At 48.2% G+C, this 14,347-nt stretch overlaps 1 protein-coding gene across 3 annotated transcripts in view; it reads right to left on the reverse strand.

Moving 5' to 3' along the window:
• The window catches only part of EHHADH (enoyl-CoA hydratase and 3-hydroxyacyl CoA dehydrogenase), a 34,625-nt gene that overhangs the window by 19,965 nt on the left and 313 nt on the right, over positions 1–14,347 (reverse strand). The window contains exons 1-5 of one of the 3 annotated variants that reach the window (XM_071566446.1): positions 13,627–13,874; positions 5,637–5,740; positions 4,017–4,189; positions 2,315–2,426; positions 1,985–2,089 (exon numbers count right to left, since the gene is read on the reverse strand). In XM_071566446.1, coding sequence (XP_071422547.1) covers positions 1,985–2,089; positions 2,315–2,426; positions 4,017–4,189; positions 5,637–5,740; positions 13,627–13,697 — 565 coding nt within the window. In that variant the 5' untranslated portion in view covers positions 13,698–13,874. Of the gene's footprint in view, positions 1–1,984; positions 2,090–2,314; positions 2,427–4,016; positions 4,190–5,636; positions 5,741–13,442; positions 13,569–13,626; positions 13,875–14,347 lie in introns of those variants that run through there. The other 2 variants (XM_071566448.1, XM_071566447.1) reach the window with 2 other exon arrangements.

The following is a 14,347-nucleotide window of genomic DNA, read 5'->3' on the forward strand; positions in this document are numbered from 1 at the left end:
TCTTCTGCAGGGTCTAATGAGAAATTTTTCAAGCAGGAAAGAAATAGATTATCTGGCTTGCCAGTGTTTTCACTGCTAAAGCACATACTATAAATGCCAGTAGAGCTGTTGGAAGGAGTCTGAAGACATTTTTAAAGCCCTGTGGGAGTTGATGCATAGTGTGATGTGAAACACTGTCAGTGACAATACTAATTTTTACTGGGGTAACTCAAACCACCAGTAAATGAATTGAAAATATAATGAGTGAGACTGGGTCAGGTTACTTGATGAACATCCACCAGGGTCCTTGTGTGCTTACAAATCTCAAAAAACCCCTGGCAGTGACAATTTCCAATGAAGATGAAGCTACAGAAGAGGAATTTGCCAGGAGTGGGAGTGGACATAAGCTCCAGAATCAAGTTACCCTGAGGAGCAGAGTGCTCACTGATTCCTCCCTGAGCTTCTACCCCGAGGTCAGGCTGGTTCTCACAACTGTCCACCACTGCACAGTATCTGTCACAGAACACAGAAGCATGAAAATACCTAAATTTCACCCAATTTCACACAACATTTGTTGACATCCAGAGTGTGTGTGGGTTTGCCAGTTCCAGCAGTGTATCCATTACTCATTTCAGGGCTGGAGCAGATCCTGGGCAGGGCAGCATCCAGAGCCCAGAGGGTGCATCAGAGGGAACACTGTTTGCTGGGTTAATTTGCATGGAAGAGTGACAATATTTCACTGCTCTCCCAACAGATGGAGAAGCAGAACTCTCATTCAAAGCAGACAAACTCAGTGAACCAAAGTATCTTTGCTTTTCTTAGAAGCAGTAGTGAAATCACCATCACCCACCTCTTGCTGAAGAATTATGTTTAGTCTGCTGACATACAGGGAAAGGAAAAGGGGACTGCTTATGTCACCAATTCTGCACTAGAAAACGAAGCCCTAAATAACACAGGATGAACAGAGTGAGAAGGAAGGGCATCTGCTACAGAAAACCTGACCAAAGAATACCTTTGGCACTTGTCTAGTGCATCTCAAAGTGCAGGGAAGTATTCAAGACCCTGATATTTAAGAGTAGCCCATTCTTTCAAGTCCCTTAGAAAGCTGGTGCACTGTCATCTGGGACAAAGCTTAGGCTGCCTCAGCCTCTGGCACAGGCGAGGAAAGGGCCTTGTCTGGAGTGAAGAGAACTGGAGGAGCAGAAGCAGCACCCCAGCTTGGAACAGTGTTGTCTGTAAAGTTCATGTGGTCAAAGCAAGAAGGGCTTTTTGATTCCCTGCATTCAGTTCATTGTGACAGAACTCCTAATGGAACTCCATGGTCTGTTTCCAAAGGTACAAGGAGGTTAGTGATGGAAAAACACCCTGTTTTCTCTCAAGGCAATGCTCCTCGCACTGCACAAGAAACATTCCTCTTCCTGAGCTAACTCCAGTGAGTTTGATTCTGTTACTTTTGGGGTGGGGAAAAAAACCCTCTCCACATCCCTCCCATCTCCACAGGCCTTTTGTTTACATGGCACCCAAAAGATTAGGGGCAGAGTCACTCAAAGGCCACGGATCATTAAATCAGGCTGAGGATGTGGCAGCCCCTCCACTATGGGCAGAAAGTCATTCTTGCTCAGCCATTACTGATGGTGCAACCAGAATGCATTCAGTGCCTGCTGTATCCAGAACTATTTATGGAAGGAGCACCTATTCCCCCAAACCAGTGGAGTGCAGCAGCCCAGAGGAGTGTGTGAGTTTGGATATATAACTAAAAAGCAGCAGGACTTGGTATGTACCAGTTCTCCAAATCTCACTTGAATTTCTGCAGCTTTCCAGCATGTGATTTTTTTTTCACTTCAGACAACAGAAAACGAATTCTACAATTAATTCCATCCTAGGTGGATGCCAAAACTCAAGAATGGAGCACACATATTGGAATAAATTGCTGGGCTTTGTTCTGGCTCTCTCCGGCCCTGAAACATCCCCAGTTATTTGCTGGCATTGCCACATTTTTTCTCACCAATCACTTGGTTGGCCAGGTGCATTGCTGCCTCAACTGTGTTTGCTTCCACAACTTCATCCACCAAGCCCAGCTTCAGTGCTTCACTTGCTGAAATGTGTTTTCCTGTAATGAAAAGAGAAATAAGGTGACTACAGTGGAGCCTGAGGGGCAATTTTGTTCATTTCCATCTCCACAAATGCCTTGTGTGTAGCTGGTAATTGGAAACAAATTGAATTACAACCCAAGCAGCCACACAGGTGAAAAATTCCTTTTTGTTTAGCCCAGGCTGGTGGTGTGACTCTATGCCATGTGCTTCTACCCAGAGCAGGGCCAAGGCACAGCACGGACCTGTGGTGATCATATCCAGAGCAGCTGGCACTCCAATCAGCCTGGGCAGTCGCTGAGTGCCTTCAGCCCCTGGAAGCAACCCAAGGGTGACCTCTGGCAAACCCATCCGAGCCTAAAATGAAGTAAAATTCAACAATAAATCTGATTACAGTGAGTAATAAGTACAAGCTAAGCACAGCAGAGGAAAACCAGGCAGATATGTCACACATTTCCACTCTGAGCAGCCCCAAAACATCTACACAGAAACTTCATCCTTGCTTTTTGCTACATAAGGCATTTAAGACAAGAGCCCTCTGAACCATTTCAAGGACTTCTGTACAAATGCACATGGAAAACACAATGTTTCCATGGATGTCTGTGTGCCAGCACAGCACTGGGGGAGAGCTGTGGGTCCAACAGTCCCCCAGACTGACACATCTGTGAGCTAATGCCTTCAAGCAGTTGTCACCAAGCGCTGCAGGGCACTGATCTGTCACCTTCCTACTCCAGCTCTTGGAAATCTAGTAAAGAATCACAGAATCACACAATGGTTTGGGTTGGAAGGGGCCTTACAGACCACCACATCCCAAACCCTGCCATGGGCAGGGATGCTTTGCACTAGATTAGGTGCTCAGAGCCCTGTCCAACCTGCCCTTGAGCACCACTGAGCTCTTCCCTAACCTGCCTTCAGATGTCTCTTGGTGCACTCGACTCTAGTGGAGTTATGGCAGAGCAGGCAGGGGCAGCTGGGTCTTGCCTTCTTTTAAAAATCTATCTAGACTTTGTTGCCTTTAAAAACAAAACAGATTGCACATTTTCTGTTGTGCTTTTAAGAGATTTGGAGTTGCTTTAAGACCACTACTTGTAGTGCCAGGAGGTGTGCCACTTTGTGGTATGGTTTAGTGGGCATGGTGGAACTCAGACAAAGGTTAGATCTGATGATCTTGGAGGTTTTTTCTGACCTTATTGATTCTGGGATTCCACAGCACCCACCTTAGGTGGCACAAAGGGTGATGCAGAATAGCTCTTTATGCTGTTACAGCAGCTCACACTGCCATGGAGAATCAGTGATTCACACTGCAAAAGGGAGGGGATGGTCCTGTCAGGGAGGAGTCCCCATAAGGACACCGGGTACTGCTCAAAGGTGGGTCAGTGTTCCAGAATCTTGGATTCATGAAGAGAAAACAGATGACTCCTTGTGACTCTTAGAGCTGTCTTTGGATCAGAGAGCTCCTGGTGGACCCAGGGTTCATGGGGAATCTGACCATAAATGCTCCATGCTAGCTGAGTTTCAACTACCTATTGAAAGTAGGACATGAGCAGAAAAAAATGCAAAATTCATAGGGCTGGAGAAAAAAATAAATAAGAGAAAGTCACGCTGCATGAGTCAGTCAGATACAGCTGTCTGCATCAGAATATAATAATGACTGCTGAGACCCAGGGCAAATTAACATTCAGTTAGTGAAGGTTCTGAGCAGCCTTCTTATCCCACCAGTTGCAAATCAATTTTATATTTAGAAATGACTTGAAAAGAGTTATTTAGTAAGATTTGTGAGGCACACCCGGGGTGGTGGTGTGGGTGAGGAGTGTCTGAGCACACAGACTGTACCCCACAGCTGTACAGCCTCTCTCCTCCGGGCAGGGGGCCCAGGGCAGGCAGCACCAGGCTCCCAGCCTGCCCCTGGCTCTGCCCTCACCTCCTCCCTCACCCCCAGTGCGTTACCTTCACATGTGCCACCCGGTAGTGACAGCCCAGGGCCACCTCCAGGCCTCCTCCCAGGGCAATGCCCTCGATGGCTGCCACCACTGGCTTCTTGCTGCTCTCTATGAGGGACACGAGGGCAGCCAAGGAAGGGCCATGTCTGTTTGGAGAGGAGAATCCTCGGATGTCAGCCCCTGGGCACAGAGAGACCAGGAGAGGTTAGAGGGCAAGGGGGTGGCTGGAGCAACCCTCCCCTCTGTGCCACTGAACACACCAGCTCACAGGTGTCCATGTGTGCTGATGGCAGGAGAGGGGTGAACAGGACCAACCCTTTGGGGCCACCTTCAGAAACCCTGATCTTTGATCCGGTTCAGAGAGCTCAGGGAGAAGGCTGGTGTCCCAGTTCAGCAGGTGGGACCAGTTTATCCCTGTGTGGGTGTGACCAAAGCTGGGCATTCTAAACCCTCTGGGCCATTGCCCAGCAACTGTTCCCAATGGCCCATTGGCAGCAGCTGCCCAGGGCACAGCTGAGCCCTCAGGCTGGGAGCTGGCTGGGAAAGAAGCCTGGCAGAGGAGCTGGGAGAACTGCCCTGCAGGGACCCCTTGGCACCTCCACACCCACCTGAGGGCTCAGCTCTGCCCATGGGCCAGCAACCATTCCAAAATCCCCCCTGACTGCCAGAGTCAGATCCCCCAGTGTGGAACCCCCTGCCCCGGGGGAGGCACTGGGGGCTCCCACCCAAACCTGAGGGGAGAGAATCTTGGGGGTTTGGGGACTTGGGGGACCACTCATTGGATCCAGAGGAGGAGCAGAACCTCAACAGGAGGAGACCACCACTCTTGACCAGATTGAGACCATCATCTGTACCAACAGGTTTTTTACTTGATTTTCCTTTGGACTCGGGGGAACCACGTGGGGCTCAGCACAGGGGCCACCAAACCCCCCTGTGTTTGTGCCCCAGGGGGTGGGTTACACTGCTGGTGTTTGTGGAACGAAACCAATTTCTCTTTGTATCATTGCATTCACTGTAATATTCTTATTAAATTGTAACTCTGACTCATAATCTCTTCTGTGTTGGGTTTGTTTCTCCTGCCGGTTTACCTTTAAACCAGCACAGCCGGGTGCAAAAACACAGAGTAACTGTAAGGATCATGCAGTCACTGCAGGAATGTGGCAACATCCTTGGTGTGATAAACAAAAAGCTGACTCTGGAATTGTTAGGTGCAAGTTACTACTGAGCAGCAGTGTAGAGCTCCACAGAACTTCCCTACCCTCCTGGGCTCCTACAACTGGAAAAGGTCTGTTATTCACCCGGGTACATTCCATACATGGGACTAGTTGATGGTCCAGAGGTTTTACACAGACAAAGCCATGGAGGGTAAGGAAGCACCAGTACACCAGGGGGATGGGCAGCTGTCCCTCATTTCAACATGAACAGACCAGCTCATTTCTGGCCTGGACAGAGCAGCTTGTCATGTGCCCCACATGATTGTGGCACAGCAGAATAAACAAAGCCCACTGCCTGTGGCCATTTCCAGCCAAAACAGGACTTTATGAGGAGCTTTATGAGGCAGAGAATGTTCAGACATAGTGGGTGGAGTGTGTTTCCTTTTCTGCTTAGGCTGTGTTTGATGTCTTACCTGCACTGAATTTCCCATTCTCACCACAGATCATAACAGCTTTCACTGAGGGATCTGCATCTGCTTTCTCCAGTCCATCCTGTAAAGCCTGGAGAACTGCAAGACTGAAACAAAACAGAGATTCAGTGGTAACAATCACCTTCATTCCCCTTCCAGGAGGTCAGTGTTATGAGCACCAAGCAGCCCAGTGAACATGAGCACAGTGTCCAGGCAGGGCTGTCCCTCTCTCTGCTGCCACAGCCTCTCCAGGTGAGGCCCTTCCTTTCACTCCCTCCCAATTCAAGGACAAGACCCAGAATTTACCAAGCCAAGCACTGACCTGTCAGTCACTGCCTGGGGAGTCCTCTGCAGGCAATGGCACTGCTGCTTTCACAGCCAGAGCACAGGGAGATGCTCTTTTGGAAATGTCTTTATGAATTAAACATTCAGATTTTCAGGAAAACAGTTTAGCATAATTTAAAGGTAATTAATGCTAAACCACTGACAATCTAAGAACTTTTTAAAAGGGAAAGGAGCTTCAGGGATGAAAGAACTCTCTTTAAACACCTGACACAGGCTGGTGCTGTGCTGATTTTAATGCTTTCACCTTGTGAAGATCTGTACATAGGTCCAGACTTAAGCTGGTGTGGGATCCTGTCAAGGAGAATTTGGGCATGAAACACATAAAATGTCTTTTGACTCCTCTGAACAGAAACTTCCAGAAATGCCAGAAGAAAATGTGTCCAGCAAAAAATTAATGAAGAATTTCAAAATGGACCAGTCAAAGTATAAATAGTATTTTCTCAAATCAGATACTTAAAAGATCTGACCTGGTTTTATATCCACTTTACATTTGACTTTTAAAAGGTAATTCATATATACATGTGTGTGTATGGATTGATATGGAGAGCATGGTCTGTTTTAGAAGGTGGCAGCAGAGATGGTAGCTAAAAACAGAAGCATTAACACTTATTAATAGAAATAGTAATACAAATTGTGTGTATATATAATTGAGATACTAAAATATACTTGTATACACACAGTTTTAAGTATATGGTTTGTGAGAGACTGTTGTGTGTGCATGTGGGTACACAGACACCATGTCTAGAGATGCCTCTGATTCAGAGAATGTGAGCCACAGGCAGCTGGAGGCTGAAGGAATATCTGAGTATCACAAGCTTGCCCAGGCCTTTATAAACACAGATTTCCTTCCTAGAGCTTCCCCAAAGCCTGAGCCCAGCTTTGCACCTGAGCTGGTGGTGATGCAAAGGGAGCAGAGCTCTGCTGATGCCCAGTGGAGAGGAGTGTTCATCACACAGAACTAACAGAAAGGCCTGAGGCACTCTCAGTTTGTGCTTGTTTTTCTATGTATTTGAGGGTATCTCATCCAAAAAAGGCAGCTTGTCCTAAAGTAGATGAAAAGCACATCACTGTCCTCATGTGTACACATATTTATACAAGGCAACAGCTTGCAGAAAAGTGGGAATCCACACTTGGAAAAGGAGAATGGGGGGATACCAAGGAGTTCCCTGTAAGCTGGTAGTGTGAAGGTGTGTTGGGTTGAGCTGCAAAATGCCAACTGCCCAACACAGAGAGAGAATCCACACCCCCCACCAAGGGAAGAGGAGGGAGGAAAAAAACCAAAGAGGAGAAAAAAAAGAAAAAACCAAACCCTGAAATAGCAAGTTTCTTATATTATACAAAAGAGAGACAATTAAAAACATAATATGATACAATACATACATACATACATACATATATATATATATAAATATGGGGGAAAAAACCAAACCACCACCACCACCCCTCACCAAGTTGCCCATCCAAACAACACAGACCTGCACCACCCCAGCTCACAAAAACACTCCAACAAGCTCCCCCCAAAGGATACCTGGCCAAGACAGGAGAAACCACCACCACCAACAAAAAGATACTTTCCAAACCAAACAGCTGGGAAGTGGTGAATGAGGCCCAACACCCCCAGTAAGGGTGAGAGCAGGTCTGTTCAGCACAGACCATCAAGGGACCGAGCTGGGCACCTCCTACACCTTCTTTTATACTTGTTTTGATGTCAAATGATATGAAATATCTCTTTGGTTGCTTAAGTCAGGTGACACTTGTCCCCTCTGATCTACGTGTACTCTCTGGGCCTGCTAAACTGAGGGCTGGCTAAAACTAAAGCCAAAACTACCACAGAAGCACTGCCAGCCAAACTCTGCATGTTCCTCCATCAAAATCAAAAGCTATGACAAGCCATCAGCACAGTCTGCTAGCTGGGGCTGTTGGCTGAGGGGGCTGTCTGGGAGGGTCTCCAGGATCATCTGTGCTGCTCAGGAGGATCAGTGGGAGTCCTGGGACCTGCAACCAGAGACTGGGAGAAGTGAGTTTTTTGGAGAGAGAACAGCCAGTTCTGCCTCATGCAGACATCAAAGACAACTGTGAAGTCTGATGTTAGTAATGGTTCTGAAAGCGAAGATGAGATAATGTGGCCATGGCAAAGAAGAGAGAGTGCTCAGGCATTGGAATGGGCTGCCCAGAGAGGGGGTGGATTCCCCATCCCTGGAGGTTTTTAAGGTGAGATTGGCCGTGGCACTGAGTGCCATGATCTGATCACGGTGGGGTTGGATTAAGGGTTGGGTTTGATGATCTTGGAGGTCTCTTCCAACCCAACTGGTTCCATGATTCAATGATTCTAAAGACTCTGAGGTGAGTTGGTAAAGGTCCTTCCACTGCACACAGTTCCATGTAGCAGAATACGAAAGCCTTTCCAAATTTAATATATAAATAAGTTTTAATATGTTAAAAAATTGTTTCCCATCTCCTTCTCCTTGGCATATCAAGTGCTGCTGCTGTTTGAGCAGCACTCACAGCTGCCCCCAGTGCTCTTGGAGTCCTGTCTGTGCATCAGTGCAGAGCCACAGCCTCACCCAGGGCTGGGAGACTCCAGGGAAAGCCTTAGGAAATGTCACTGCACTCTACAAACCACGGTGCAAAGAGGGGGAAAAAATATGTACCAGGATCCAAAGAGATGCAAAGCTACTGATTTACAAATATTGCACATACAAGTGGCACAATTCTGTCAGGAACAGACGGGAAGCAATCAAAGCATTTCTGTGACTGTTCAGGCTCGTGACCTGCAGCTGCAAAATGCCCACCTGAAAGGGCTGTCTGCAGTAACTGGGAAGGTTCAGGACTCCATGTAGGAAATATCTTACAAGCTCTCAGCACTTACAACAACACACTCCTACAGGAATAAAACCCAGCCATCAAGGCTGCCAGAAATTACCACTTCAATACCTACATGGCCTTTATTAACCCAACAGAGCTATTTGTCCTAGAGAATAACTTGACTTAGTGGTGGCATAAATATTTCTTCTCCCTCCATACAGCTTTTTCCAGTGGGAATTTTTTTGGGGATGAGATGGAACAAAAATGAGACTTTTTGAAGGTGCTTGTTCTCCTAAGATGGAGTGATGTGTTTGCCTTGGATTTGTCACAGTCCAACACACAGGCTGTGTTGCTTTGTCACTCACACATTGTAACTGGTACTAAAAGATGCAATTTTCCATGAAAGCATCATAGTAAAATGTGTGACAGTAAAACTACAAAAATACTCAGGAGTATCCCAACTTCAAACAGTGAGAGCATTAAAGAAACAAAAAGCCACTATAATTTGCATAAGTATTTCACGACTGTGACAGTGTCATTCATTCAGCAGTAACAATGCAAAAATTCCCTCCATGCATTCCCATCAGGGCTGCATCCCATGCAGTGAGCTCCACCATGGAAACTATTCTGACTGCAAGAAAAGCGATTCTGCAGAGATGATTCAGTGTTCAGGTTTCAGAAACACAAAGCAGGTGTTGTTAAAGCACAGGTGTGCACCAGGATAAGAGAATATTCTGAGAGGTGACCATACCAGGTTATTTTTTATTTTGTGTAACTCATTGCAGTGGCAATGTGCTGGATTTCTAACAAGGTTTAATTATTTACCTTAATTATTTTAGATTTTAGCTGCCATTTACGAATGTGAATTTCTTTCATTAAAAAAGAAAAAAGGAATTGAAGGGAACCCTGAAAATTGACTTAGTCACATTTAAAGAAGTGAGACTCGAATCCAACAGTGGAAAATGCTTTTATGGAAAACCTCCAGGCCTGGTCCTTGCCCTCGCCCTTCCCCAGCACCCACAATCCCTGCACTGGGGGTGTTGCTGTGTAGCCCCACAGTTGTTCTTTTGAGCCTCCCTCGTGCTCCTGGCCCTGAGTGTGCCTGTCCCTCTGTGGCTGTGCTGACCCTCTGCCTGCACAGGCTCTGGGGTTGCAGCCTCTCTGCTGCCTCTCTTACAGCCATCTCCTACCAGTTTCATCAAATGCCCCTAGTCCAGCCACAGCAGGAGTTGGCAAAGGGTTATGCCTTTAATTTATATACTTTCTTTATGATTTTATAAACCTTGACCTTATTCTCCCACAACCATTTTCTCTCAGTTTTTTCAGCCTGCAGTGCACCAACCCTTGGAATATTTTGGCTGTCCCTTTCTGGATCATCCCTAACATCCTTCTGCAGGCACAGAATCCAGAACTACCCACAACAATTCAGAAGTTTTATATTGCAGAGAAGGGATGGCCTCTGTTGTGTTCTCAGCATACATTCTGAGGGTATTCAATATTTTGAAAGCTCTTCTGGCTGTCCCAACATGATGAGCTGCTATTTCACAGGACTGTCAAAGGTGAGGATCCTTCCCTGAGGTCTCACTGCTGATTTTTGAGCTTGCCATCCTATAAGCTTGTCCTGGATTACATTTTTTTATTTAAATAACTTTTTGATGTTATTTTTAGCATGCTTTGATCCACTTTTTCTACATTTTTAGTCTTAATTTCCAGTGTACATCTCTCCTACCATGTTCTACAGGCTTTCTCATTGTCCTCATTTGAGTAAGCTTTCCATTTCTTAAGAAAAAAATCAAACTTCTCCCTCAGTGTTCTTTGCTTTCCCCTCAAGTCATGCAGGGCTTTACCATGTCACTGGCTGAACAGTTTACCTGGGCTTCTAATAAACTTAAAAAACCCCAAATTCCAAACCTGCCCAACAATCCAGCTCTCCCCTTGCTGAGGTTCTTGTCCTTTGGATAGCTTCTTGCAGTGTTTTCCTTTGAACTGACTGCTGGGTATTTACATAATTCCCTTCCCGAACCTGAGCCTCCATGTGCTGGATTCACCTGCTCTGCTCTGTCCTGCCTCAGTGTCAGACCCAGCTGTGCTGTAGCTGCTGTCACACACTGCTGTGTGACAAGTTGCTAATATGCACATAAATTAAGGCCAAAGCCAGAATGGCATCCTTTTGGTGGGATTTTAGAGTGGTTGTTTTAGGAAGGAGATGCTTATTCATCCCAGAATTTCTTTCTGCCTCTCATCCCCATGAAGGGCTGATCCAGCCCAACATGGGTAATCCCGTTCTCCCATCATTGCTAACTGTCCAAAACTGCAGTTTCTCTGATCTCCTTTACATTTTCAGATCATTATGGTGATTGGGGTGAGCAGGACAATCCTGGCAGCCAGGAGAGCTTTTCCAATCTTATCTGTTCTGCTGTTACATGTCAGAGAATCCCACACATAATCAGCCCTACCCCCTGTCCTTCCCTGTCCTCCCTAGAGCTTTTCTGCTCTTGTCAGCTCAAATGTTGAAATACTCCTCCAAATCCTTCTTCCCTCCCAGTGCCAGCAGACTGACTCTGCTAATGAGGGGTGTCAGTTCTTTCTCTCCTGAGTCTTGTCCCAAAACTCCCAGTTCCTTGCATATGTAAATCCCTTCTCTCAACGGTCTCATAAATGCAGATCTCTGAACACTAAACATCTGCAAAACCAGGAAAAACACTCCAAACAAATCAAATTTGGCACTTCCCTGTGGGAGCCGAATTTGCTGCCAGACTCCCAAGTCAGAGCACATTCCTCAGCAAAGCACTGCCTGGCAGGGACTTGTGCAGCAGTGGATGGTGCCAGACAGGAGAAAGCAAATTCCTGCCCAGCAGTGGCTTCTAAAGTGCTAATGGGCAGTGTGATGGCCTGGGAGCTGGGAATGGGCACTGAGTGCCACCTGTAATGGGGAGAGAGAGGGGATGATGGAGCAGAGCAGCAAAATCTCACCAGTCTCTTAAAAAGCATCTGTACCTGCTGTGAAATGAAATGCCCACGACTGCAGGACGTGGCTGCTGCCTGTAACTGTCCCTGTCTGCCATCCCCTGTGCAGCCAAACTCTGCCAAAGCAGGCACAGACCTGCTGCCCTGTGTCCAGCACAGGGATCTGCATGAGCAGGGGGAGCCACAGAGGGCAGGGAGTGCTGTGCCTTTTCTGGCTATAGCCAGAGAGAACTGTGGATCCCTTCTAAAGCAGGTATTACCCTGACATGCCATCAGAGACCACAGGCAGGTCTGAAGTTACAGTTTAATGGATCTAAAGTCTGCCAGGGCTCCCCTCTCCCTCCTGGGACTGAGGACAAGAGCACAACCACACCTTCTGCCTCCCTCAGTGTGCCAGAACTGCTGTGAGGGTATTGCAGGGCCAAGAGGAAAGGGCAGGAAGAGCAGAGTTTAGAGTTTGTCCTGCAGAAGGTGCTGTGCAGTTGCTGTTTGAAGGCAGAGGCAGTTTTGGGTTTTGTCCAAGACTTCTCAAGAGAAGAGAGTTAAAGTTCCTTAAGCACATTCTGTTACTGTTAATCCCTGAACTCTGTGATTGTAGAGGTATTTTCTAACCTTAGTGATTCTAGGATTCTTTAGCTCTGTATTTTGCATCTTTCATGCTAAGGATGAAAAGTTTCCTGTGAGCACAGTTTGGAAATTTGCTTAGGCTGGTCCTGGGCACAGGATGTCTGAAGGATGTCTTGCACCCTACAGTTCTGTGAGTTTTACATGTCTAGTTCATCTAAGCTCATCAAGTCACTCCAGGTTTCTCATGATCATTATCAGAGTATGTGAAGATGATCGTACTGCACCTATTTAAAAATTGCAACCAAAGAGTGAGCACTGCCAGCTGCAATGGAGATTGCAACAGAAGAGCAGCAGGTTTCATTTCTTTTTCATGCTCTCACTTGTTTCTTAACACATTTTCTTGACTGTAAATCAAGCCCAGTTGCAGTGGGTGTTTTCTGGCTTGGGAATCTACACTGAATAGACACTGTGACCCCTGTTACCCAACAGCTCTTTAACTACAGATGTTTAGCAAGGGCCCCGGTGCTGTTGTAAAGCCCAAAGCACTAAGTCCTTTTCAAAGCACGTGGGAAATGAACATTTCCGAGGCTCCTACAGGTGGGTGTTTATTTTTCACTGGCTCGTGTTTGGGATGCCATGGGGCCTTTCTTGACCAAGACCTGTATTTAGAGGTGAATTCCTCAATCCTTTTAAAAGGCAAATGAACTGCTTTCGTTCTGACCGCCCTGGTTTAATGCTGGTGCCAGCTCTGGTTGTTGAGCCACGCCTGCCGCCCACGGAGCCCTTTGCCCTCACCCCTGTGCACACTGGGCTGGCACAGGGACCTGCCAGGCGGGCACGGGGCGGTGTGTGGGGCGGGCAGGCCAGCCAGGGAACCTGAGGAAAAGCTGGTTTGCACCGAGGAGCGCGGAGGGAACTCCCGGGAGAGGCGGCAGCACTGCTAAATATAACACTGTGTCTTGCTGGAAGCAGCGTCTGGATGTTTAAAGACTGGAAAGTGGTGAGACACAGGCAAAGTTTTCAAACAGCTCCCAGGGGAGGTGACAGCAGAGTTTGCAGAGCCTGGCACTTGTTCTGCGAACCGCTCCCCCCGCCCCCAAAACTACGAGAGAAAACGGAACTCACGCCAAAGTTCAGCCTTGTTTTGCAAAGGGAGATCCGACCTCGCTCTGCAGGAGCCGCCCGGGCCTCTGCGGGCACCGAGCGGTGCGGAGGCTCCGGGGGAGCGGGGGGAGAGTCCCTCGGGCACGGGGAGGGCAGTGCGGGGAGAGGGAGGGAACGGGCGGACCCCGCGCAGCCCCCGCGGTACCTCAGCGTGTTCAGCGGCGGGTTGCGGAGCTGGATGACGGCCACGGCCGGGCCCTTCGCGTGCTGCGCCATGCTGAGCTGTCCCCTCGCTGTCCCCGGGCCGGCCCTCGCTGTCCCCGCTGTCCCCTCTGGCCCCTCGCTGTCCCTGATGTCCCCTCGCTGTCCCCTCTGACCCTGCTGCCCCGCTGTCCCCCCGCTGTCCCCTCGCTGTCCCTGATGTCCCCTCGCTGTCCCCTCTGACCCTGCTGCCCCGCTGTCCCCTCGCTGTCCCTGCTGTCCCCGTGTCCCCGGGCCGCCCCCGGTTGCCCCGCCCGCAGCCCGCCCTCCCCGCGGGGCTGGCCCCGGTCCCGCCTAACCCTCAAGAAAGGAGATTTTTAACCATGAAACAGCAGCCAAAGAAGCTCTAAGTGATGTCCAGGTGTCGGAAAGACAAGTTGCTTGTTGGTAGAATTGCCTCGCTCAGGTTTAGGGCTTGTTTCAGTGATCTCAGCGCCGCGGGGAGGGGAAAGCCTGGGGAGGGGGATGTGCCCCTGAGAGTGGGCACGGAGAGGGCAGGATTTGTGGGCATCAGGAACACTTGGCAGAACCCTCAAGATAAGGGAGAAACTAATAAAGCCAACTCAGGAATTGTGCTGGAATCAGCTCGGAGTGGGTAAAAGGTGATTCTGCAGGGGCAGATCACGGCCACCGACCCAAGAAACCCACCGACCCAAAGAAGGGAA

This window comes from Pithys albifrons, chromosome 11 (genome assembly GCF_047495875.1).
Source record: "Pithys albifrons albifrons isolate INPA30051 chromosome 11, PitAlb_v1, whole genome shotgun sequence".
Lineage (NCBI taxonomy): Eukaryota > Metazoa > Chordata > Aves > Passeriformes > Thamnophilidae > Pithys > Pithys albifrons.